This window comes from Myiozetetes cayanensis, unplaced genomic scaffold (genome assembly GCF_022539395.1).
Source record: "Myiozetetes cayanensis isolate MyiCay16 unplaced genomic scaffold, myiCay2020 scf71, whole genome shotgun sequence".
NCBI lineage: Eukaryota > Metazoa > Chordata > Aves > Passeriformes > Tyrannidae > Myiozetetes > Myiozetetes cayanensis.
Window position 1 is genome coordinate 50790 of NW_026087976.1, and position 24827 is coordinate 75616.

The window sequence follows — 24827 nt, forward strand, 5'->3', positions numbered from 1 at the left end:
ATCTTCTATATAAATATACACTTGTGTATGTAGTTTTGATGACTATGGTGACAACCTAGAGTTAGGCCAATCATTTTGTCAATTGACACAGTTTATATGTTAAGATTACTGTGTTCACGTTTATTTTTTTAAATATGTAATATATTCTGGGAGGAAAGCTGAGCCAGAACCACTGCCAGCATTTGACAGAATGAATGCCTATAAATTTCTTGCAAAAAAAAAAGTATCCTGGGAGAGCTGTGTTTTTTCCATGGAACCTGTAGACAACTATTACTAAAAAGGAAGCTATTAAAATCTTTTGTGTTTTGAAAGAACAGAGATCCACAGCATAAGATGGGAAGAGGGAAAAAAAATAATCGAATCTATAGGTTTCAGCCTGGACCCTCCAATGTAATAAATTAACTGAAAGCTACCAAAACTGAATGATACTGTCAAAAACATCTTAGTATTTTAGCTTGAAAATAGCAGGTTAAAGGGCAAACAAACAAAAGAATAAAACCAGATTAAATGGCTCCTCCTAATAGAAAATAGTCTAGAGTCTCTAAAGTTTTGGGTTGTTTTTCTTTTTTAAACTCAAGGGTACTTAATTGTGGAACAGTCTGTCATGAAAACATCCTCACAGAAAAGGCAATGTCAAAATTAAAGCTCATGGTACTGAGTTCACCCTAAACACAATTTTCTAAGCAGAGTTGTTCTTAAACAGCATGAAGCAATAATAACATTACAGTGTCATAAGTTTATTTATTGCTTTTCTTCCTGAAAGGGACCTTCCACAGGCAGATTCACCTCTTTTCTAAGCAAAAGTCTGATTGTCCAGCTGCCAAGAAACTACCAAAAAAATCTAAGAATGTTCAGGTACAAAAAAAGGAACACTTTAAAAAAATTATCTTACAGGACTGTCATGGGTTTACTGACCACCTCTGCCACTGGGGCTGAAAATAGTTTGCTCCAGGTGGATTTCTGGAGAAAAAGTCAATCAAAAGTTTTACTAGCGCCTCTGCCAATTACATATTTAAGAAAACGGAAGAGAAGGTGGTTGTGCAGATGAAATTGTAGCCATATAGGAGAGGCGGCAGGCCCCACGTGGGCCAGGGCCCCCTCCTCCCCCGGCCCTGGGCCACGGGCAGGTGTGGCACTGAAGCCCCCCTTCTCTCCTGTAACAGAGTAGAGAAAAAAAAACTTTAGAGAAGAACCTGGACAAGACATGCTGCAAAAGGAATCCCAGAGAGAAAGAGAGCACAGCCTCCAAGGTCAAAGCTGGCAACCGGAGGAGAGAGAAGAGTAGCTCGAAGGGGGGGCTGCTTTTCCCCCCTCTCTTGCTCTCTCTCCCTTCAGCAGGGAAAAGACTGAAAACTAAAATCCCTGCCACCTGTGGAAGATTACTGGGGTGAGGAGACTCCCTTGCAGCTCATAGAGGAGCTTACACTGAAGTAAGTGGATGCACAAGGAAGCTCATGGAGAGAGACCTACACTGGAGCAGAACGGCTCGGGTAAGATGTTGGGATCCGAGTGAAGAATCCATACTAGTGCAGCTGAATTTGTGACCCTGAGGGACAGCAGAGAATGGAAGACCTGTTGCCTGACGGATGGACCCACGTCGGAGAGGTCTATCAAAGACTGTTCTCCTGTGGGAAGGGACCCCACAGGAAACGGAGTGGACTCAAAAGCCATTATGTTTTGTGATCCTGTGGTGAAGATCCATGGTAAACAAGTGTCCCCTTGCAGTACATGGAAGACCCTATAGGGCCTGAGTAACCCCCCAGCCTTCGGTCTTAGCCCAGGAGGGGAGTAGGCCCAGCCCTGAGGCCGACATAGAAGAGAGAGAGAAAGAGAAACAGTTCCAGCTGCAACACATCGGAGTTGTCATCCTAGAGATAACAGAAGAACTTTCGAGTGCTGCAAAATTATTTAAAAGACCTGGAGCTCCGGAAAGAGAGAAAGAGACTGCTTCTCCTCCAGAACTGATACAAGGGGGAAGGGGTATTTCTGTAAATATATAGTATTTTTGCCTAATTGGAATTGTTGTAGATATAGTTCTTTATTTTTTATCTTGCTAGTAATAAATCTTAATATTATTCTCCCCAATCAGGTCTCTTTTATCTGCATAAACCTTCTTAACTTATAGCAATTGTGTGGGGGGTGAGAGAAAATTGGCCTAGAGCAAACCCATGACAAGGACAGTTTTAGCAAGTGAGCTTAAGCTACAGTCTTCAGATATCTTGCTTTTATAAATCTTGATACAGTTCTTTGGGTATGTATCGGATCTCAACACTGGCAGCTCATGTGCCTGTGCTCTTGGAAGGGGTATTTTCTCTCTTAGCTCTAGTGCTCCAAAACCAACCAACCAACCAACCAACCAACCAACCCAACCACCCCAAAAACCAAACAATGGACAATCCACTAGCAAGAAAAAGGCCTAGTGGGACTACAAATTTTTTTTCCCATTATTTCTAAAAGGCATAATTATTGTTGGAAAATATGTAAGTGGACTACAGTAATCACATATTCAACTAGCATAAAAACTCACTCCAATAAGGAAGTAATCTAAAAAATTTGTATGTCATCACTTGGAGAAAGCTTTGTCTCTGTCCTTGCATGGCAAAAAGCACAAAAAATACACTTAAGAAAGCAAGGATGTCCTGTGCTAAGTAACCAAGAAACAGTGTCTAGTTAGAATGCATTAGATCCCACGTGGATATCCTGGAAAGAATCTGAAAAAGAGGAGCATAGCTTATTGAAGAAAGTATTGAATGCTGAAGGACCAGGACAGAAACATGTAGTGGAACTGCTTTAGACAACCACCACAGACAGCATCCTGGACTTTCTTTTAAGCTTGTATTTCTTGTTTTCTTCTACTGATGCCAGAATACTCACAGTCATGCATTTCCTGACACTGATGTTCCTTCAAAGCCTCTCAGATAATTGTTCGCCTAACTAGGACAGGGAGATTTTTGTCTTTGCTCCTCAAGACAGAATTCAAATGTTCTAGTCCATTCTGATGTATGCACCTGGAATTACTTGAAGAGGAAGTGCCAATACTGACCCCTGATCCATGTATGTATTTAGAAATATGCTCCACTTTAGCTTTAAGAGCACCGTTAACTTTTGACATACATCCTTCCTAAAACCAAAGATTTCATTTTACAACATATGAGGAGAGCCACACTACTGAACAGTAACAGCTGTAACTGAAATAAGTTTATTTTATTCTGGTTTTTAACTGAAGACACTAGTACCAAAACACAATATATTACTTTCTCTGTGTGTGGTTTTTAATTTTACACAAGACAAACAGTCTTTTGGTTTAAATTATATTGACACTTTGTCTAGGGATGCGTTCTTGGCTATCACTGTTTACTAGTTTCTTGAAGACCTGCTTATCCAAGAGGAATTCTGAGGAGGGTTAAGCAGTCCCAAAAATTTATTTTCGGCTAAAGCAAGATAAATAGATCAGGATACCACTGGAAGATTTTTCATTTTCATTTTTCTAGATATTTCTAAAAAAAAATATGCGTCTTGGGGTGGGGGGCAGGTCTTAAACCACACATATCTCATTTTCTAGAAAAGGAAAAGAAATGAAAAAAAAAAGTCTTCTATGTGGTATAAACCCCCCTGTTCTTCCAAATGCAGTCAAAATGTAGGAGGCTGGACATTATTAAAAGCTCTTTGAGGATGAATATCCTGTCAAATAAAATATCAAGTGAGCTTTTCAATGCTTTTAAAAAGAAATTTGGAATAGCCTGAAAGCATGTAAGAAAATATAAGTAAAACACTTTTATTATTTTTATGATGTCTTGTTTGAAAGTTTATGACTATGCAAGAAAGCATTCATGACCACAAATACAGAAAGTGGTAATAATGGAAATAAACACAAGAAAGAAACAAAGGATCCAAAGCAACCACAGTTCAGATATACTAGAAACATTACCTTACAGAACATGTCTCGGAGATCATCTTTTGGGTTAATCCATGATGCAACAGCATCACAAAAAAAAATAAAGTCCTATAAGATTAAACAAGCACATAGGTTAGAAATTTTAAATTTATAGGTCTGAAAACAATGCTCAATGTTCATTCTATGAAATATGTAGGGTATTTGATCCTAATGCAAAACTGCATCTGGTTTTACGTCTTTATTTTCCAGTTAATTCAGACAATAACGGTAAGTTATTGTATGCTTAAGTGTATGGAAACAAAGATAGCTGAGTGTCGGAATACCTTTGTTTAATCAGATTTTTTATTAAATTGTACCACAGTTAAAAAAAAAACAACAAACAACTCCTCCCCTCCCACACCACACTTGTTTAACTAATTCTTTCAGTACACATTCTGAGTTTGACATCCAATCACCTTAATAACAATCGACAAACTCAGAACCATACTTGCAACTTACTCTCATGTACTTTCAGTTAGGAAAAAAAGCTGTTGTATTTCTTTAAGCAAAACCAGAAGTTGTTTCTGGAATACAGAGAATGTTTATCATACGGGTTCAAAACTAAAACCACCCCAAAATTGTTATGTTTAGTTCATCTGCTCTTATACATTACCTCCTACTATACCATTAAAACATCAGTCTTAATGATGAAGTTGATTATGCACGTTTTTGGATAGGAACTGAGGATCACAACTACATAGGAGGAGAGCTGGGATAATGAAAAGAGACCTTAATTACTCCCTCCCTTTAAGCTGTGTGAAAGAACAGACAGCAGAAGAAGGAAATGCTAAGTACAAAATAAGGGATAAGTGAAATGAACTGTAAAATTCAAAACAAAATAGAGGTTCAATTCTTGTGTTTCAGGGAGAAGGATTCCAGACAGAGGAGAGGGAAATTCACTTTCATTTTCCTCTTAGAAAATATTACCTTTGTATAGCTTTACTTTGGAGCTGCAGGGACTAAAGAGCAAATCATATTTTATTCTTGAGATGTACCTTTTATTTTTAAGAGATGCATTATCCTTGTCATATTGACCATTTAAGCAATATATCCAAAGTTGAAAGAGAATCTTCCCTACCCAAGTTTTAAGAATGAAGGGGTGGTTATTGTTTTTGTTCAGTTTCTTTTTTAAAAGCCTAGATTGTATCTGAAAAATACGGTTTAGCGTATCAACTTTTGCCTTGTATCCTCAACATTAAAAAGACTGATAGAAGTATCAAAATACAGTTAATCAAAGTTCATTATTTACATATTCCTTGTAAGTAAAAGACAAAAAATGAATTTAACAATACTGTCTTTTTCTTTCCATAAGTAATAACTACTGAAGCAGAAATTCTGAAGTATCATGATAATTTGATATATAAACATTCCAGTCTCAATGTCTAAAAAGTAGTTACAGCACATATTACAGGGAAGCAATATCAAGCTGAATTTTTTCATACTCCATATACAGCTTTCACTAAATTTCACATGAGTAAAGAAAAAGGAAGTTAAGATCGATTTATGTATCTTACTTGGACTACTCCACTGGGGTTGACTGAGATCATGGTACATATCCCACGGAATGCTGAATCTTTTTCCTCATTGTCTCTTATGTTTCGCAGAGAGGTGCACCTAGCAAGTTGGAGAGCAAAACTTAGCTAATTCTATTACTTTTTCATTCAGTCAAGTCAGGACTAGATTACAGCATTTAATGGAATAAGTCACACTGATAAGATTATATGAAAACTCTTTTGAACACTTAGAAAGATACTTGTTACACACAGTCTTTACTAGTATATTCCCATTAGGTATCATCTACAGAATCTTGCTTTTCTGTTGCACTATATACAAAGTGTGACCTGTATTCTATTAAAAACAAAAGAAATATGTATATAAAATATTTTTAGAAACTATCATTATTAGAATTGAACATTTCATGAGATACCACTTAAAGAACAGTTATTTAACCTTTACAGCAGCAAGCAAGATATTTTATACATAACAAGTCTAGAAACATATTCCTTACAGCAATTCAAGCCTCAGACTGAATTTTAAGTAATGCACAGTTTAAATTTTACAGTATTTTCATGCATTGTATTATCATTCTCATGGATTTTAAAATGCTTTTTCATAGTCAAGCTTTAACACGCAAGCATGTGACAATCTTATCCCATGCCTAAATTAGTTGTTAGCCACAACATAAAGAATGCATGACAGTGCTACTAAAAACTCACAAACCTGATAGGACAAGATTAGTCACATGGTTGGCAATGATTAAGGATTGAGATTTTGTAACCAACTGAAAATATATCCAAAACTGAGATAGAAGAAAAAGAAAGGGAAGAAAGGGAGGGAGGGAGGAGGAGGGAGGGAGGGAGGGAGGGAGGAAGGAAGGAAGGAAGGAAGGAAGGAAGGAAGGAAGGAAGGAAGGAAAAGAAAAAGAAAAAGAAAAAGAAAAATGAATTAAAAAAAAATTGAATAATACACACCAGGGTCTTATAAACTGCTGTAGCATGGGGGCCACCTCTTGAGGACAAACGAAACCAAGACGACCAATTGTTATTGCTAAGGTAATGCAATCACGGTTATACACCACCAAACGCCAACCAAGACATGAGCAAATGAGGGGGGAGGAGAAAAAATAAAGAAAAAAACAACAAATAACTTAGAAACAGAAGCAAACAGAATCTGTATATGATAGTAAACATAAGATTTCACCAGTGCTGTCAATTACCACCCCTTGAATAAGAGGCAGCAACATACATGGTATACTCTCCAGGGTAAAAGAAAAATTAAAGAAGTAAATGAGAGAACACCAAAAAACACAATTTAAAATGCAAAGGCTTTCTGATGTAAGCAGTCATTCTGCCCTCTTCAGAATCATCTCTTACAGTAAATTTACCTACTATGTCCTTCAAAGCTTTTAATAAAAAGTATTATTATGAATACTATTGACAGAAAGGAATTAACTATTTTCAGCTTTAGTATCAAGTAGAGCTAAATATTTTATTTTTTCAATATTTAGAATTCAAGATTTTAATAGGCCTACTATCTATCAGTAAAAATATATTTATAAACACTTTTACATTGAATACATTGTGGTCTATCTAATAAACACTAAATAGATTAAACACTCTCAAAAAGCCTCAAATATTTTCTTTCTTCATAATCTTGTTGAGAAATTAAAGGGGTTACTAGCTCACAGCAACTGACTGGAGAAAATTAATTTTTTAATCCCAATATTTCTCCTGTTCAGAAAAACTTCCTCATAAAACTTCTATAAGAATCTGACTTCTGATACAAAGGCATAAGGACGTATGAGAAGCAAAACTGCTTCTCTGAATGATTAGGTAGTGTGGTCCTTGGTTCTGAGGGCCAGACTGAAGAAAATATCATCATGCGTTTTAATGGTGTTTACTCAACTCACAAAAGATTAATCTTTAGAAAAAGAGAAGGTAGGAAATAATGTATCAGGATTACTTGAAGCAAAATACATGAATAATACTAAAATCCATCAGATTTATAAGAAGCAGAGAAAGGAAATCTGTGTTTAAGGGACATACTATGCAACACTAATTAACAAGCATTTGTGAACAGTTTCATGAAACATGCAATAAAGCAGATGATACTTTCTCCAATAAAAGTTTAGTTTAGGATACACTAGCAGTTTAAAATGTACCCATTCCATGAAAACTGCACCTTAGTGGTAATGTACTATTTTGCCCAGACATTACTTGATTTCAATATGCAGTGTCAAATTTTTGGCTGATCCAACATAAAACTGCATTTGAAGTGATACTTTCAAATGAAAATGCATTTTTAAGGTTTATCTGTAAATTCTCACAGGTAGAGTCTGTACAAGGAATAGTAATTTCTGTCAAAGCTTAACTTTTTGGCATGTACTCATTATTTTCTATGAAACTACTTTTAATTAAGCTGATCTCATATGTTTCCATAAGAGAAGTGTTTTCATAGCTCATTACATAACAACCTACAGCAGAAAACAGTAATACCCTTCCATGTACCAATGGCATACAGCACAATATTCCACAACAAACTTAAAAGTACACCACACTCACAATTTATTTGTAGTTATGCATCTGCATTTAAAGTAACTATTAAGATACTAAAAAAAAAATAATGTTTGGATACTTCAAAAAATTCTCTAGCAGTGATGGAAGTAAACTTTTAAGTACTGGATGTTTCTCAGCTACAGATATTACAAATCCATCAGTGCAGACAAAGAGGGTTGAGGCGGGGGAAAGAAAATTAATTTTGCTATACTATTCCATGGTGCATTTCATAACAAGTAATTAGTGTGAAAAATATCTTTTAAAAAAGCAGCATCTATAATATGCCAGAAAACTAGGCAATTTATCCTTCAAGTTCACATTCCATAGTAAATAAGGGGATGGGGTGTAGAGAATACTGGAGTAAAAATACACATAGAAAGACATTCCAATTTATCTCATACTTAGCTCAAGCCCAAATGTAACTAGCAGTGAATTTGCATCATTTTCAATTATGTCCAGTATAATGACTAAACTATTATTTTTTCTTACAAGGTAGTTTTCAAACAGAAAAAAAGTCAAAATATTCTCAATCACTAAAATAGTAAACCAGAAACCTGTTAAATTATTAATAAAGTTTTGCTGAAGTATAGAAGGTGCTCTTCATACCAGAACATGCCCTCTATAAATGCAAAAGAACAAGTCTCAGAAATTCCACTTCAATAAGGCATTTGGGGACTGCTCCCAATTTGGAAGGCAAAGCAACTGGCCAGAACATAGAAATGTACATGCCACTGTTAAGACTTCTTTTCAGAAATTTGTTTTTAAGTGATCAGGTAATAAAATTATACAGAATTTCAGTTATGTTGTGGTTAAAACTGCCATCACAGATCTATATTTTTGTGCATATTACTATAAATTATTATTTTTTGAAAAGCGCATTACTGCAAATCCAAAGAGTTAATTATTTGTTATATATATGCCAATTGCATTTGTTTCAAACACTAGACATACATACAGTTTGCATGTGTAAGGACAAGCATATATTAAAATCAGTGTAAAGCCACTAGGTCTTTAAGTGTTACTGCATACATTTGTCATATTGTATCCATAAATAAAATTGGAAGAATACTTAAATAGATGATAAATAAATATAAAATGTTATAAAGGTAAAAAGCAATAACTTTAATAATCTAGATATATGACATGTTTTTCTGCAAGACGGAGACTTGTAAGAACTTCTGCAAAACATTTGTTTTTGCTTATAAAAGCCAAATACATAGCAATTAAATAAGTTCTATTTGAGTTTTTAAAATCATTATAGAAAAAAACCCCTCTAATTCCCTTCACCATAAATGGTTCAATTTTTGGATACCTGTGTTCTCTAACAATGTCTTTGGTGTGTTGGGTCTGTTAATTATTTCTGCAAGCTGGTGCAACACCATTGGAATATAAGGCTGCATCTCTATACCTGAAACAGCCAAAAAGAAACATTGAGAAGAAAATGACCATTAATATACACAATCTATTTAGATCTGGTACCTTGAACTTACTGTCAAGGACAAGAATGTAAAACTTAAATTTTTTTGCATGAAAGCATCACTAAAAATAATAATAAAAACCCCAACCCTGACAAACCATTCTAAATATGCAAATATTCAAAGAAAAAAAGAATCTTACCCATCTGGATGGAGATTTCTCCAATTGCCCAGGTGGCATTGTTACACACAGAAATGAATTCAGGGTTTAGATTTGTTCCCAAAATGGGCATGAAATCAGCTAGAAAGAACAACATTTTAAAATCTCATCACACAATACAACCATCTTGTTCCTTTATTGTAAGATCACAAGCAAGTTTTTTTAAAATCATGTAAGCATATTTAAATTGTCGTAAAGCATTACACCTGAATTAATAAGAGCTGTATTTTTGATAGATATCAGATTAACCTGGATGATAGAACCTCAGCAGATCAATGCAAATCTTTGCAAACTATGATTTAAAAATATGTCTAATAGATTTTACATTTATGTAACTCTAAAACCCTTTTTTATTCCCTTCCCAGGAGTGGGGAAAAAAAGCACACCTGGATAGCTATGTATTTAACTGTGCTAAAAAATAAGAAAAAAAAGAATGACCAACCCCCCCCCAAAACAAACACCCCCTTTAACAAAAACAAAAAAACCACCAAATACAACACCAATCCCCCCCCCAAAAAAAAAAAAAACAACAGCCAACAAAAATGAAGCCTAGAAAGAAAATCACAGTCTTGATTAAGATTTATTTGGCAGATGTTATAATCTGTCTTTGTGACTAATATTTCACTAAAATTCAAATTCCAAGCGTATCCAAGCATTCATGGATTATAGTAGAACAAAAAAACCCCACAAATTCTAGAATTTACTAAAGAAAGCAACTGTTACAATTGCAGTCAAAGTACATCTGTTTTGCCATATTCCAACAAAACAGGAAGCATGTTACATTATAAAAATCAAGCAGCAAAATGAACTTTTGCTACAGACCCTTGCTAATAAAAGAAAATGAAAACTTACAACACCATTACAGGGCATGCCACAAAAAAGGGAACTTAACAATGGCTAAATCAGCCTCTTATCAGTTTGTAAAACAAGTTAAGTATTTAATATGTAAAAGAAACATACCTATGCAAGGCTTAACATGCTGAAAACACGCCTTTGTCAGATCACCTAACAACGCAAAAGAACTCTGCCGTACCTCAGGCATTTTATCCTAAAGAGAGGAAGAAAAAAACCTGACAATTCTAGAAGTGTTTCTGATTCTTTTAAGAAAAAAAATTCTTGAATTAAACAGGTTTCTCATCTCACCTGCATGCATTGGTACATTAGCGTCAGGATATTGCTGCAAGCCACTAGCTGTTCAATGTTGCCTCCAAGTCCTTCAGCTAAACCACTCAGTAAATCAAGAGCCACAATCATGAAATCTTTATCTGGAGCCTCATATTGGTCTGGCTGAGCATTGTGCAGCTGCAACAAATAATTATGCTTTTTCAAAATAAGTATTAGATTTTCTCAGCATTATGCATAAAAGTAAAAACAAACAGTTTCAGAACTGCAGCTTCATTTAAATATTCAACAGTTAATACTACTAATCTCCCTACAAACCCCTAACTTTACATAGTTAATACATTGGTTTAAGGAGATATTCTGAAAACACTGGAATAGCAATAGAAAAATACCATGGCTTGTGCAAGAGTCTTCTGCACCAGATTTACACAACGCTGGTACACAGGCTCACAATACGGAAGAAAGCCAGATTGCAAGGCAGTAGCAACTGACGACAGGCACTGGAATAAAATAAAGAAGAAGAAAAAAAAAGCAGGAGAGACACTAACTTACCTCCCCCAAGTACCTTTTACTTGTGTGAGGTAAATTAAAAGCCTTTAAGTATACCCACAAGTAACTAAGTAAAACCAACCTGGAAAGGTAGTACCAATTAGCTGAGACAAGGTAACTGTTAGCTAATTGTTACTCTCTCCCTATGTATGTCAATTGAGAAAATTTCTCAGGAGCAGAATCTTCTTTGAGGTGGCCAAGACAGTTCATATGAAGACTACTATAATTCAGCTAGCACTTACACTAAACTTCAGTATCCTGGCAATGTATAAGCCCTAACATTATCCAAGAATTATGAAACTAATTTATCTAGACATGTTTTCCTGCTTCACACTTGGAAAGTACAGAGAATAAACTACATTGTCTGGTTCATAACTTCAGCCTGTCGATAATTGTTTTAATGGAGGGACAAAGAGAGAGCAAGGAGAAAAAGACAAGAACAACAGGGATGGAACAACTTTTTTAAAAAACAAATAATCCCAAAGAAAACAATCAAGAATGGCAGGAAAAAAATAAATCTTAAATATTTCTGCTAAACTTAATGACATTTCCTCAGTCACAAAATTTTCTCATTTATTGTTGTAATATTTTTTCCATAATGGGAAATACCTAACAGCTTTCATAGTCACACTTCCTAGTAGGAGCATCCTTAGTAAAAGGGGTAGTTCCCAAAAAAAGTTGTTAAAACTCATTCAAATTTTAATATTTACCTCTAATAAAGGGAAGAGATCTTTATCTTCATCCTTCAACATGTTCCACTTCTGGATTAATGGAGGCATTAGCATCTGAATATATTCCTGTTTAAGATGAAAATGCATCAGCTACTGAAACAATGGCATACTAGTTTATTTCAAAACTAGAAAATTGATATATTCTACTTTTTCAGCCAAAGGAAATTGATATACTGTAATCATTGTTGCAATATGTAGAAGTAGTTTAATACTAGAACTTTATGTTTTAAGATTTTTTGCTGAAGCACATAAATACCTTTGCAGAACAAATCTTTTCCTCCAGCGTTGCCTTCAGTCTAGCAACTTTTAATAGCTGCCTGGGTTGTTACAAATCTAAAGGATTGACTCAGGGGCTACAGAAAACATTTTTACGAGCAATACAATTTGGCTGTGCATCTACCACCTGCTTTTCTCAATCATCTTCCATTGCCTTGATGACACAACCCTATCCCCCCAAGTTCCTGAAACCTCTTCCTCAATCAACTATCCATCCATAAAGAAAGCAATTTTCTATCCCTCCAGAAGGGCATGTTTAGTAATTCTGTACAAAATGTTTCATTTTCCCTACCGCTGCTGTCACAGTCACAAGGACATTGAACAAGGCATCCCTGTAGTACTGTTGCTTCCAGAAAGTATCCAAAGAGACGACAGAGCCACCAAACACACAGTCATTTATTCAAAATGGGGAATATTTGTGTAGTGGGAAAATTACATACAGTCTGTGTATTTTACATGTAAATATTTATTATTATTGAAGCCAGAATTTATGTTTTATAACATATAAAGCACACTACAAACCCCACCAAACCACTTTTTAAATATATGATGAGTGTTTCTACAGAACATAAGGTATACTCACTGGTTTATTTAGATGATGTCCTACAGAATCTGCTAGAGTTCCTATAGCATCATAAAGAATGAGCAGGTTTTTATGCTGGTATTTACTAAATGCGAAGACCAAAGTGTCAAGTATATATGCAAGATAAGGAACAAGCTCTGTACAAGCCTCCTCTTCTAGAGTAGCAAAGGCACTGAATGACAAAAAAACCCCACCATAAATAGAAAAGTCAGTATCTTGGAAAGAACAAAACAAGACCACCCCAAAATGCCCCACACTACCCATTCCTGTTCAAACGTAGAACTGTATTTAGCCTTTAAATTCATCCAAGGTATGTTTTCAAAATGGTATTACTGAGAAACTCAGTCTATTTTGACTGAACACAAAGATTCAGCTCTTACACTGTGGTGAGCAAAATTTAAAAATATTCTGTTAAAAACCTTTTATGTATATATGCTACAGATCTAATCCTGCTTTATGAACAAACTTTCTTGGTAGTCTACTGTGTACACTCTTGCCCCACACAAACTGACATGTAAAAGCTTTATTTGCTGAGCTTCCTGCACAAGAGGTGTACCCATTTCATTAATGGTGTGTCCATTTTTTTAAATATCAGCAGGCAAGGGAGAGAAGAGAATCTTACCTCCAAGGATCTCCTTTCAAGAGAAAGGAAATATCCCTTGAAATAATTGTAATGCAAATGTTTTGGTAATCCTGAGTTAAATATAAACAATGCTAATGCAATGATAGTATAGTTTTCCAGTATTGACCTCATTCATAGGCCTATAAAGCCAGATTTCTGGTCAATGAAACCTCAAATATTGAAAAAAAACAGGTGTCACATGCAGATAATTTCTTTTACTGTAATAGATTGTTTAGTTTGGTTATTCATATATTCTAAAAACAAACTGGACAACAGAAAGACAAATTATCTGTTTTGATTTTACTACAACTCCGAATTATTTGTGACGACTTCAGAAGAAGTTGAACCTACTCCAATTTAAAAGGAAAAAAAAAATTAAGAAACATTAAGAGCTAGAAATGGAGTTATACATTCATCAGTAAAGGAATTAAAATATTTTCCCATGAAAAAGCAGTGTCATGGATAGTACTTTTTGTTTAAGCTTTGGCTCACCTGCAGGCAGCTTCTTGTACTCTCTTGTTGCTATCCAGAATGCGCTTTAGCAACTCAGTCATTAATGGTTTCAAGTATGTGTCTGGGGGTTGACTAACTACCCAGTGTGCATAGCGACTAAGAGTCCAGCAAGTAATGGAGCGCACAAGAGCCTTTTTATTAGAAAGGCACTGAATAAGGTGAGGGATCAGCTCAGGAAGATATGGAACCATACCCTGCATGCAGCCTAGAAGGAAAAATATAGCTATTACAGTAGAAAAATCAGAAAACATAATAGAACTTTTTGTTATTTCCTAGAAGGGACATATTTTCATCCTCTATCATGTAGTAATACATTTTACCAATATACAAAGCAAGTATACCTACTTTATGTTGTCCTAAAAAGAAACCACACCATGAACAGTAATTAAAATCCCCAATGAAATTTACATTCATTCCAACTACATTTCTACTTCAGTGTTTCCCCAGTCCCCATAAAGTCTGCTTTATTAAATGGAGTATAGCAAGAGCATCCAAATAAAATTAGTTTATAAAGCTTGGAAGTCTTATGCCAGTCTACTCAGAGTAACCAAGACAACAAGTAGAGAAAGATTAGGCCTTGATAACAAAACATCATTTCATTAAAAAAGATTCCTTAAGAAATTTAATGTTCTTGTTTTCTCTTAATATCACACCGACGCAAATAAAAGCTACACACTTCAAGTCAGCAAGGGCAGTAATACACTGAGATTTGCCAGAAGTACTAACTTTTATCTTGCTTGACTTGAAATCAAACCCCACAAAAATGTTTTCTAGCAACAAAGAAAATATATGTCCACTAGGCACTGTAGGAGAAGATAGATAATCCAGGCATGGACCCAAAAATATTCCTTCAGTTTGCAAAATAGACAGAGATGATGAAAATACAGGCAAAAAGCCAAGACTGTAAGTAAATACAAAGAAATGGAAGTTATCACATTTAAATCAGAGAACCATCCACAAAAAGCAGCTCAGGGCACTGAAGTCACAGATCTGGTCTTCTCCATTTCTGAAAACATTGAATGAAATGTAAATATTCCTGTTGTATCAAATCAAGGTAGTATTTCATGAGAGGCCAAAAAATATATACTACAGAGTTAAGAAACGGAGGAATAAAAGAAATTATTTAAGTTATTTAAGCCTTCAAAAATACATATTTGAACATTAAACAAGCAACTGCAGTCATCAATTAGTAGATGTAGAGATTAATCACTAAAAACAAATCAGCTAAGGATGTATACTTGCTTACACAAGTAAATTCACCCTGAACGGATCACAGAGCTGCTTTAGAACCAATCAAAAATTCAGCAACTTGATATGCACCATTGCCTTACCTTCAGCAATTGCTCCAAGAACAAGGATACCAGATTCTTTAACTACCCATTCGGGATGGAAAAGCAATTCCTTCAAAAGGGGCAAGATGTGTGGCAGAAGTTCGTCACGAAATACATTAGCCAGGACATCTAGAGCAGCAGCAGAACATTTCCCTGGAGGTAATTAACAGTGTTAATCTACTTATTATATTATTATTATACAAGTAGTTGTAGTTAGACAGTATGATCCTCATTTTAACTTTGAGCTGGCAGGGCATCAGGAGAAAAGATACTTCTATTTCATTACAATACACAGGGATTGAGCCACAGGTCTTAGAAAGTCATTTTTGCAGCATTTTTATAGTTACTAAAAGGACTTATACACTAGGGATATTAAAATACTCACTGACAGGAAACACACACTGTAAAAATCCTAAACTGGATCTAAACTACTAGTGGACCCAAACAAGACATAGCTAATTTTTCAGCTGAAGATAGCAACTACTAGAATAGATAACAAATAGAAAATTTTTTTCTACTCTGCTTCTAGATGATGTCCAACAAGCTTGAATAAAACCAAACATGAGCCCTCAACTCAGAGCAGATCTTCACTGAAAAAAAATAACAAACAGCACAGAGTCCCAGAAACTAGCACCTTAGAAAAAGGTTCTTCACCTAGAGGGTGGTTGAGCACTGGAACAGGCTCCCCAGGAAAGTGGTTACAGCACCAAGCCTGACAGAGTTCAAGAAACATTTGGATGATACTCTCAGGCACATGGTGTTACTCTTGGGGATGGTTCTGTGCAGGGTTAAGAGTTGGACTTGATGATCCTTGTGAGTCCCATCCAACTCCACATATTCTGTGATTCTGTTTCAACTTTCTACTAGAAGAGGAAAAAAGGTGGGCTTCCATATTTAGTTACCAGGTCTCATTAGTAACCAATGCTGCTGTCAGGCTGTGCTGATGTTTCTTTTTTGTTAAAATTGGAAATCAAATATAGAACACTGGATACTAAACAGGGAACACAATTCTGAAATTCAGATAATCTGAATTCTCTCAAGTCCAGATGACATACATGAAAACAGATTTCTTAACTGTTCTGTTCTCTCTCTTTCCTAGTCAGTTTTAGTTTCCTCGCTTTCTTAACCAAAACTGTGGACCACAGAGCACCCTCCATCATTTCAGTTATGTTTTCCAGAAAATATTGATTTAATTCTGGAATTTCTACACACGACTACAAGAACAGCATTATGAATTTCAAACTATAAAAAGATACTTTACAAAGGAAAACATATTTGTGCTTTTTGTCTTCTAAAATAATAATAACAATAATAATAATATTAAAAGTTTAGCTATGTCTCAAAGTTGTTTGATCCATAAGCTTCAAGGTACATTCATCTGTACTACATCTGAACTACTGGTAATGGCTGTCAGTAGTAGCATGTTCAAATGGAAGGGAAAAAATACACACACAAACCAGATTTAGAGGGAAGACTGAAGTAAAAGAAAGCATTATTAAGCTAAGAACAATGTGTAAGACTGTATTGGGTCTGGCTGAGATGGAGTTCATTTTCCCATAGCAGCCCTCACAGTGCTGTGCTTTGCATTCGTAGCTAGAAAGGTGCTGATAACACAACAGCATTTTGGCTACTGCTGAGCAGTGCTGGCACAGCATCAGCATTGTTTCTCCAACATTCCCCCCATCAGTAGGCTGCGGGTGGGCAAGATCCTGGGAGGGGACACAAGTAGGCCAGCTGATCCAAACTGAACAAAGAGATATTCCATACTATATGGCATCAGTTGAGATATAAAAGCTAAGGAAAGGAGGAGGAAGGGGGAGCATTCATTATTTGCAGTGTTTGCCTTCTGGAGCAACTGTTACTCATGCTGAAGCCCTGCTTCCTGGGAAGTAGCTGAACATCGCTTGCTGATGGGAAATAGAGAATAAACCTATTTTGTTTTCCTCTTTGCGTCCAGCCAAGGTCAACCAACCACAAAGATTTTTTTAAAAAACAGTGATATATGTTTTCTATTATCTTGTAGAATTAAAATTCAAAATCCAAAGCTTCTGTTGAATTGCATCCAGTAGATGTTTGCAGTTCTATTGGTCATATTCAAAATAAGTTTAAAGGTGGTTAGATTTTTCAATACAGTTACATAGCCAAAACATCACCTGAAAGACTCCCCCTCTGTCCCAATCACCAATTATATCAGCAGATAGGTCTTTTTCTGTTCAAAAGCAAAACCTCAGTATTCCTATACACAAACTCCTCTTTTTACTGTTTCTTGTATTATGCAAGTAGCTATATTTGAAAACATTTTATACATTGACATACTTAAATTCCAGTCAGAAATAGTATCATCATCATCAAGATCATTGTCATCATCATCATCTTCAATACGATCTTCTTCATGTTGCTGAGCTACTGTCCGTGAACGATGAAAACGAGGTCTTATGTCCTGTTCACTATCTGGAATAGCTTCATCTTCTTCAACATCCCCCTGCCAAAAAATGTTTTATCAGATAAACTAGTGCAACTATATTGCTCAAGGAATTAAGAATGTAGTGTCAATTTTAGTTCAATACATTTATAAACATGTGAAAGATTCACATACCACTTGTGCTGCCCTGCTAACTAAAAATGCCATTGTTCCTGCATTCTGCTACAGTATTTACCAGAAAAAAATCAGGAAAATAAAAGCAACAGAGGTAATCTCAAGGAAAAGCACAAAGTACCCTTCTTGTAAAGAAATTACTCTTGATGGGAAGGAATTAGAAGGAAGAAGAGATAGAGAAATTCAAGTACACAGACACATTCTAAAATGTTGTGATGGAAAAAGCTTTGTAGTTCAAGCTAGAAGGGCATTAAAATTAATTCTGATCATTTCTTTTCAGGTTGCTTTGCTGCAGTAATTCATGGGTAAAAGTATCCCAGCTCTGCCAAAGTTGGGTGGAAGGGGAGAGGGGCAAAGGAGGAAAGCCCACAGATTATTTTCCAACAAACATGGTAGCAGTTGCATTGCATTTTTGGAACAGCATACCTTGCCCCAAAAAGCTAAATCTCCACTGAACAGATGGCAGACCAGATCTGGCCTACCAGCTCAACCATTCTGATTTACAAGTCAGAAGTTACCCAGATATTCTTACTGAGTATAAAAGGAAGGAATGCTTACCTTTAACAGAATAATATCAATCTCTGAATACTTCATACCATTTACCAGCACAGGTATCAATCTACAAAGAAATATTGATACATGTCAAGAAGGAAGACTCTGGTAACTACAGGCCTGTCAGTCTCACTTCAGCACCTGGTAAAATTATGGTGAAAGGTATTCTGAGACTTATTGAAAAACATTTGAGAGACAACACAGTCACTGGTCACAGTCATGGGTTCATGAGGGGAAAGTCCTGTTTAACCAATTTAATTTCCTTTTACAACAAGGTCACCCATCTAACTGACCAAGGGACACCAGTAGATGTGAGGGTTTTTTGATTTTTAGCAAAGCCATCAATACTTTCTCTCACAGTATTGTACTGCAAAAAATGTCCAGCACACAAGTCCATAATAGATTGGGTGAACAATTGGCTAATGAGTTGGGTTTAAAGAGTTGCAGTAAATGGGGTCACATCAGGCTGGCAACTGGTCACCAGTGGGATTCCCCAGGGCTCAATTATAGGGTCAGAGCTCTTTAATGTTTTTATAAATGACCTGGAAGTAGGAATCAAATGTACAGTAAGTAAGTTTGCCAATGATACTAAACTAGGAGCTGTGGACTCCCTGGAGGCAGAGAGGCCCTGCAGAGAGACCTTGACAAATGACAGGGCTGGGCAATCACCAACCACATGGAGTTTAACAAAGACAAGTGCCAGACTCTGTACCTGGGACAGGGCAACCCTGAATGTATGGACAGACTGCGGAATGAGAGGCTAGAGAGCAGTGCCATGGAAAGGGACCTGAGGGTCCTGGTTGACAGCAAGTTGAATATGAGTCAGCAGTGTGCCCTGGCAGCCAGGAAGACCAACTGTATCCTGAGGGGCATCAGGCAAAGCATCGCCAGCTGGTTGAGGGATGTTATTGTCCCACTTTGCTCTGCACTGGTGCAGCCTCACCTTGAGTACTGTGCGCAGTTTTGGGCACCACAAGATAAGAAAGATATAAAGCTATTAGAGAGCATCCAAAGCAGGGCAACAAAGATGGTGATGGGTCTTGAGGGCAAGACTTATGAGGAGCAGCTGAGTTCACTTGGTTTGTTCAGTTTGGAGAAGACAAGGCTGAGGGGAGACCTTATCGCAGTCTACAGCTTCCTCAAGGGGGGCAGCAGATGGGGATGTGCTGATCTCCTCTGTCTGGTGACCAGTGACAGGACACAAGGAAATGGAATGAAGCTGCATCAGGGGAAGTTCAGATTGGACACTAGGAAAAGGTTCTTCACTGAGAGGGTGGTCGATCACTGGAATGAGTTCCCTAGAGAAGGGGTCACAGCAGCAAGCCTGACGAGTTCAAGGAGCATCTGGACAACACTCTTAGTCATATGATTTAGTGTTAGACAGTCCTAAGAGGAGCAGGGAGTTGGACTTGATGATCCTTATAGGTCCCTTCCTACTCAAGAGATTCTATGATTCTATGTCAAAATAACACATAAATAAAGCAAGCTGGTTTTCAGTTACCTGGTCCATAATTTTGACTGTAACCATACTCTCCCCAACAACAAACAAACAAACAAACAAAAAACCCCAGACAAAAACTTAGCCTGATACCAAAAGTTAGTACCTTAACCACACTCCATTTTATGAGGTTCATTAATACTTTGTCATCTGAAAAAGTGTTAATTTCTAACTAGAGGTAGCCAGATGGTACAACTGTGTTTTACATTTTAAAAACAGGATATTCTTCCCTATGATTAAATCTATTTTGAAGCACCTTTCAGAAAAAAATAAAATTCTTTTCAGTAAGAATTCACACTTCCAAAATATGCTTGATAAAAAAGTTATTACTTTGGTTCTATTTGTCACTTAACTGACCTGTGACTGAAGACTACCTCACTACTCTTAAGGATGGAAGTCTACCTACATTGAGCTCTCCTATCCTTTTGTGATTACTTCAAGTATCACCCCTTAAGACAAGTCCCTGACATTGCAGAGATCTTGACATAAGTCATTAGTCTATATTAGAACTTTACTTAGTTATTAAACTGGTTATGGCCATGGGTCTCCAATGGTATTGATGTATGGCAAAAAAAAAGTAACCGGGGAAAAAAAGTCAAGTATTTCACATATAAACACATTCGCTACAAAAATAAATCCATAAAAATAAATATATGTATTACAAGCCAAGTCAAACTAATACTGAAATTACCATAGACTGACCAAGTACCAGTGTCAAACTTAATCTCTCTATATTCTACAGCTGAGGAGTATTGTTTCTGAAGGTATTCAGGCCAGCAATAATATTCACGCATCTCAATGACAATATGAACTTAACAAAAATTTCCCTCAAATTACAACTGGAAAATGGCATTAACCTGTGTATAGGCACAGAGGCAAGAGGCAACCACACCACCACTCTGTGGAGCAATAGAGATTGATTTTAGTCAGGGGGGGATTGTGGTGGTGCACACCCCTCTCCCCATCTTCGGGCCTGCTCTACAACTTCAGAAGCTCCAGACAAGTCTTGACTGAACCAGTTGAGCATTGAAGCATCCCTGACTGTGCCAGGAGCTTGATATAGGTGGAAACAACACTGACCATACCAGGAACATCATCTGCCTGACCAAGGTGGGAAACAAAGGAAAGGCAGTTATTCTTGTTAGCCTTGGTAAATTATTTACCTGAAGTGTAGCCCGAGTGAAGTGGTACCATTGTTACAAGACCTTTTGAAAAAAATGAATTGTAGCCCGAGTGAAACAGTACCACTGTTACTGAACTTTCGGGGAAAAAAGACCAGCAGTTACTGACCTGGGTCATGGCCAGGATGGAAACTTACTGATGACTAAAGCCAACTCTCTTGCAACCCTATAAACAGTGGTCCTAAGTGAGGTCCTTTGAGCTCTCCTGGACCACAACAGGCTATGACCAGCAACCTCCCTCTGAGTGAGACACTTCTCAGAGCTCTCAAACCCTCGAGTTTGTGATACTTGAAGGACTATCACTGACAACAAGGCCTAGGCTGATATCCCCCCCCACTATCTCCATGCTCCTCCAGGTGCAACCCTTGCCTGTTGGGAAATGCAAAGGGATTTGACATGAGTATTTCACTGAACCTGAGGGGAATTATTGATAGGTACATTTACACACATAAAAATAGGTGTACACATGGTTTTACCTCTGTGTATGTGAATTGATTATGGTATGAATGCTGTTATAGTGAATCTGTAATTAAGTCACTGTTATAACTGTAATAAATCCTACTGAATTAATTTTTAAATGCTAAATTAGTCAATGATTAAGTGTTGCTAAGCCCTTCTGCACCCCTATCTTTTGTATCCATATCCTTTGCACCCTTACCCCCTTTTGCATTCCCAGTCTTCATGTAAATCATTCTAAATTGATTCTAATCTGATTTTCCTATGTATGCTTCATCTATATAGTAAGTAATAGTGAGCCTTGCCATTGAACTCTGTTAAAGTCACACTTTCACAAATACATATTAAAACCTGCTTTTTGCCAATACCTTTGATGGCGACTCTGAGTAGCTGAAATTACTCGTTCACAACAATTACCTTCTGAACTTTCAATAAAAGAATAGTAAGTATTCGGATTAACACCTATTACTTGGCATTTCTGCAGCATACTTAATGAAGTATGAAGGAACTATATATTTTATAAAAAAGCCTAAGGGATCAAAATAGAACAAGATACTAAACAAACAGGTTTTTAGATCTTGTCTCAATCTAATATAAAATAATTATCATCAAGTACTGGCAAATTTATATAGCTCCCTAGTCAAAAAGGACTCACCAACAAACAAGTTGCTTTCAACAAATATGACACTGAAAGATAAGAGAGATGTAATGTTACTCTTATCTGTTTTACTATAAATATAAAAACTCCTTAAAAATACCACAAAAACTGAGGATGAAGCTGTTGCAATGTCAATAGTCATGTTGATGCCTAAAATGGAAGTAAAAACTCTCCAAACAATATTAGTATAGATAAGGTAGAGAGCAATTCTTTATTGAAAGAGGCCAGAAGTTTACAATTTAGACTTAGAAGGTAACTAGTATTAATATGTGTGTTGGGAGGGAGAGAGGTAGAATCAAGAACTGTGCTACTATTCTTTTTTATTTTGAGCTATAAAAGTAGGATTAATTAAAAACATTTTAAAAATTTAAAGTAATTTCTCATAGCATTGGTTCTTCTGTTTTCAACTCCCATTCCTGTACTACTATAGCAGGTATTTTAATCTCAATTCCCTGTTTTCTAAATGCTTATGAAAACTGAAATTTTGAAACCCCCTCCCTTTTTTCTTTTAATTGCTTCACTTCTAAAATGGTCATTTTTGCTTCAAATAATGTGTCTCAACTCTCAGCATTTTAACTGGAAGAGCAGAATCACAGACAGAACTGCTCTAGTATTTTCTAAAACCTTCCATGCATATGTCAAAAATAGAGTCTCCATTTATTTGGAACACTGAAGAATTTGGTTCCTATTGCAAAAGTTTTTAGATTAGTCTGGAAATAAGTTATTAGCACTGTTGCAGACATGTAGATGTTTAAATCTCAAATTGTATATTCAATTCCCATTCAATCAAGGATCTACACTTTAAGGCTTAGGATAATTTTTTGAAACTTAGAAAAAAGTTTTTGAAGCTTAAAAAACTATTGTCAGTCTGAAGAAGCATGAAGAAAAACAATATACGTGCTTTCAAGTTTAAATTGGTAAATGATATGAAATTGATTCCAAAATCTAAATGACCTTGTCATTTTGTTATGTTATGTTCTTCATAAAGGTGGGGAACCCCTGGCATGACACATAGAAACATTGCACAGAAATGCTCACAATAGTAGTTGTCAAGACAACATGTTCATGGTACACCACATATTACAGGTAATGTCACATGAAGATATTTGTTTAAGCTTAAGCAGATGATAGTATACCTTTATATAAATCTGATACTTAACGGGCTGTTAAGGTTGAGGTAGAGCACCAGTGATACAGTTTAGGTTGCTTCTGGAGCCAAGTCTGAAATCCTCAGAAGTCTTTTCAGTGACCTCTTTGCTACAGCCATTTTTAATATGCACAAGAACTAGCTACAAGAAACTCCTCCTAAGCATACAGCAAGCTAGATACAGTCTCTATAATAGTAACCAGGAAAAAGTCAACTGAAGTTTAAAGATGACTATTGTAAAATAACTAGTTCTAATTCTTAATACTTACTTAGTAAGATGTCGACATAATACATCTTTACAAATTGGCTGTTCAGCCAAAGTCAACCAAAACTCGCAAGCCTCCAAAGCAACATTTTCATCTTGGTCCTGGGTCCTTTGAAGCATATACTACACAAAAAAAAAAAAAAAGCCAATCTTGTATAAGTTTTAATTGAAGAAGCTATCAACATTGCAAAGCATGTTTGCAAAATCAAACTATGCTCCCAGAGTATAGTATATGTTTCTTTGGGGCAAGGGGAAGAAACAGATATAAGATACTACTTAAGGCTATGGTGAGAATAAGCCAAGAGACAATGTTAGATGATTCAGATTCTAAGATTTTCACTGTTTAAGTGAGAACATTATTACCAAGAAAACTATAGACAGAGACCCATGATAGTAAACAGTTCCTGAGAATAGTTGTTTTTTTCTTCAATTATTATTTTAACACTCCCCCCCCTTTCTCTTTTTTAATAAAACTTACTTTTGAATAAAACACTTAGTAAGATGGAAAAACTTTTTATATCCAGTACCAAAAAAAAACTTCCCTTTAAAATCTTAAATACCTGACTGGATGCAATTAAGTAGAACCCATTACAGGGGAAAAAAAGTCTCACTTTTTTCTAGCATGAATGGTAATTCAGAGATTCAGTATCAAATCTTTAGGCTTGCTGTTAAAATTTAATTCCCCTAAACAAAAAAGAATCAAATACCTGCATTATCAGAAAGGCTAAGTATACCACAGCTACATCAGCTTTTTGTACAACTGCCAAAGAAATTTAGGGAAGACACTTGCAACTTCCCAAATAGTAATTTCTGCATTGTTCCATGCCAGTTCTTTATTTCTGAAACATTTTAGAAGCCTCATGGAAGTCCATGCAGCTACCTTTCCTCACACAATCGTTTAAAACAAACAAAAGAAATCCTCCTCCAGAATTACCATTTTGTTCTCAAAATTAAATAGGATGGGACAACCTATATTATCCTTATGCATTTTAGGGATGCAAGATTTGCAACAAACATATCCCTTCCTACAGAACTGTATTCCCACAGAGCTGCATCAAAAGAAGCATGGCCAGCAGGTCGAAGGAGGCAATTCTCCCCTACCACTCCACTCTGAGACCCCACC

General features: G+C 36.1%; 1 protein-coding gene across 5 annotated transcripts in view; it reads right to left on the reverse strand.

The window, feature by feature from the left end:
- LOC126652232 (transportin-1-like) overlaps positions 1-24827 on the reverse strand; it is a 119065-nt gene that overhangs the window by 11869 nt on the left and 82369 nt on the right. For 4 of the 5 annotated variants that reach the window (XM_050338903.1, XM_050338902.1, XM_050338904.1 and 1 more), the window contains 15 exons: positions 23709-23827; positions 18506-18566; positions 17668-17833; positions 15352-15504; positions 14000-14225; positions 12886-13057; positions 12006-12092; positions 11139-11246; positions 10768-10926; positions 10585-10672; positions 9607-9705; positions 9302-9397; positions 6406-6481; positions 5449-5548; positions 3929-4003 (listed from right to left, as the gene is read on the reverse strand). In XM_050338903.1, coding sequence (XP_050194860.1) covers positions 3929-4003; positions 5449-5548; positions 6406-6481; positions 9302-9397; positions 9607-9705; positions 10585-10672; positions 10768-10926; positions 11139-11246; positions 12006-12092; positions 12886-13057; positions 14000-14225; positions 15352-15504; positions 17668-17833; positions 18506-18566; positions 23709-23827 — 1785 coding nt within the window. Of the gene's footprint in view, positions 1-3928; positions 4004-5448; positions 5549-6405; positions 6482-9301; positions 9398-9606; positions 9706-10584; positions 10673-10767; positions 10927-11138; positions 11247-12005; positions 12093-12885; positions 13058-13999; positions 14226-15351; positions 15505-17667; positions 17834-18505; positions 18567-23708; positions 23828-24827 lie in introns of those variants that run through there. The other variant, XR_007631908.1, reaches the window with a different exon arrangement.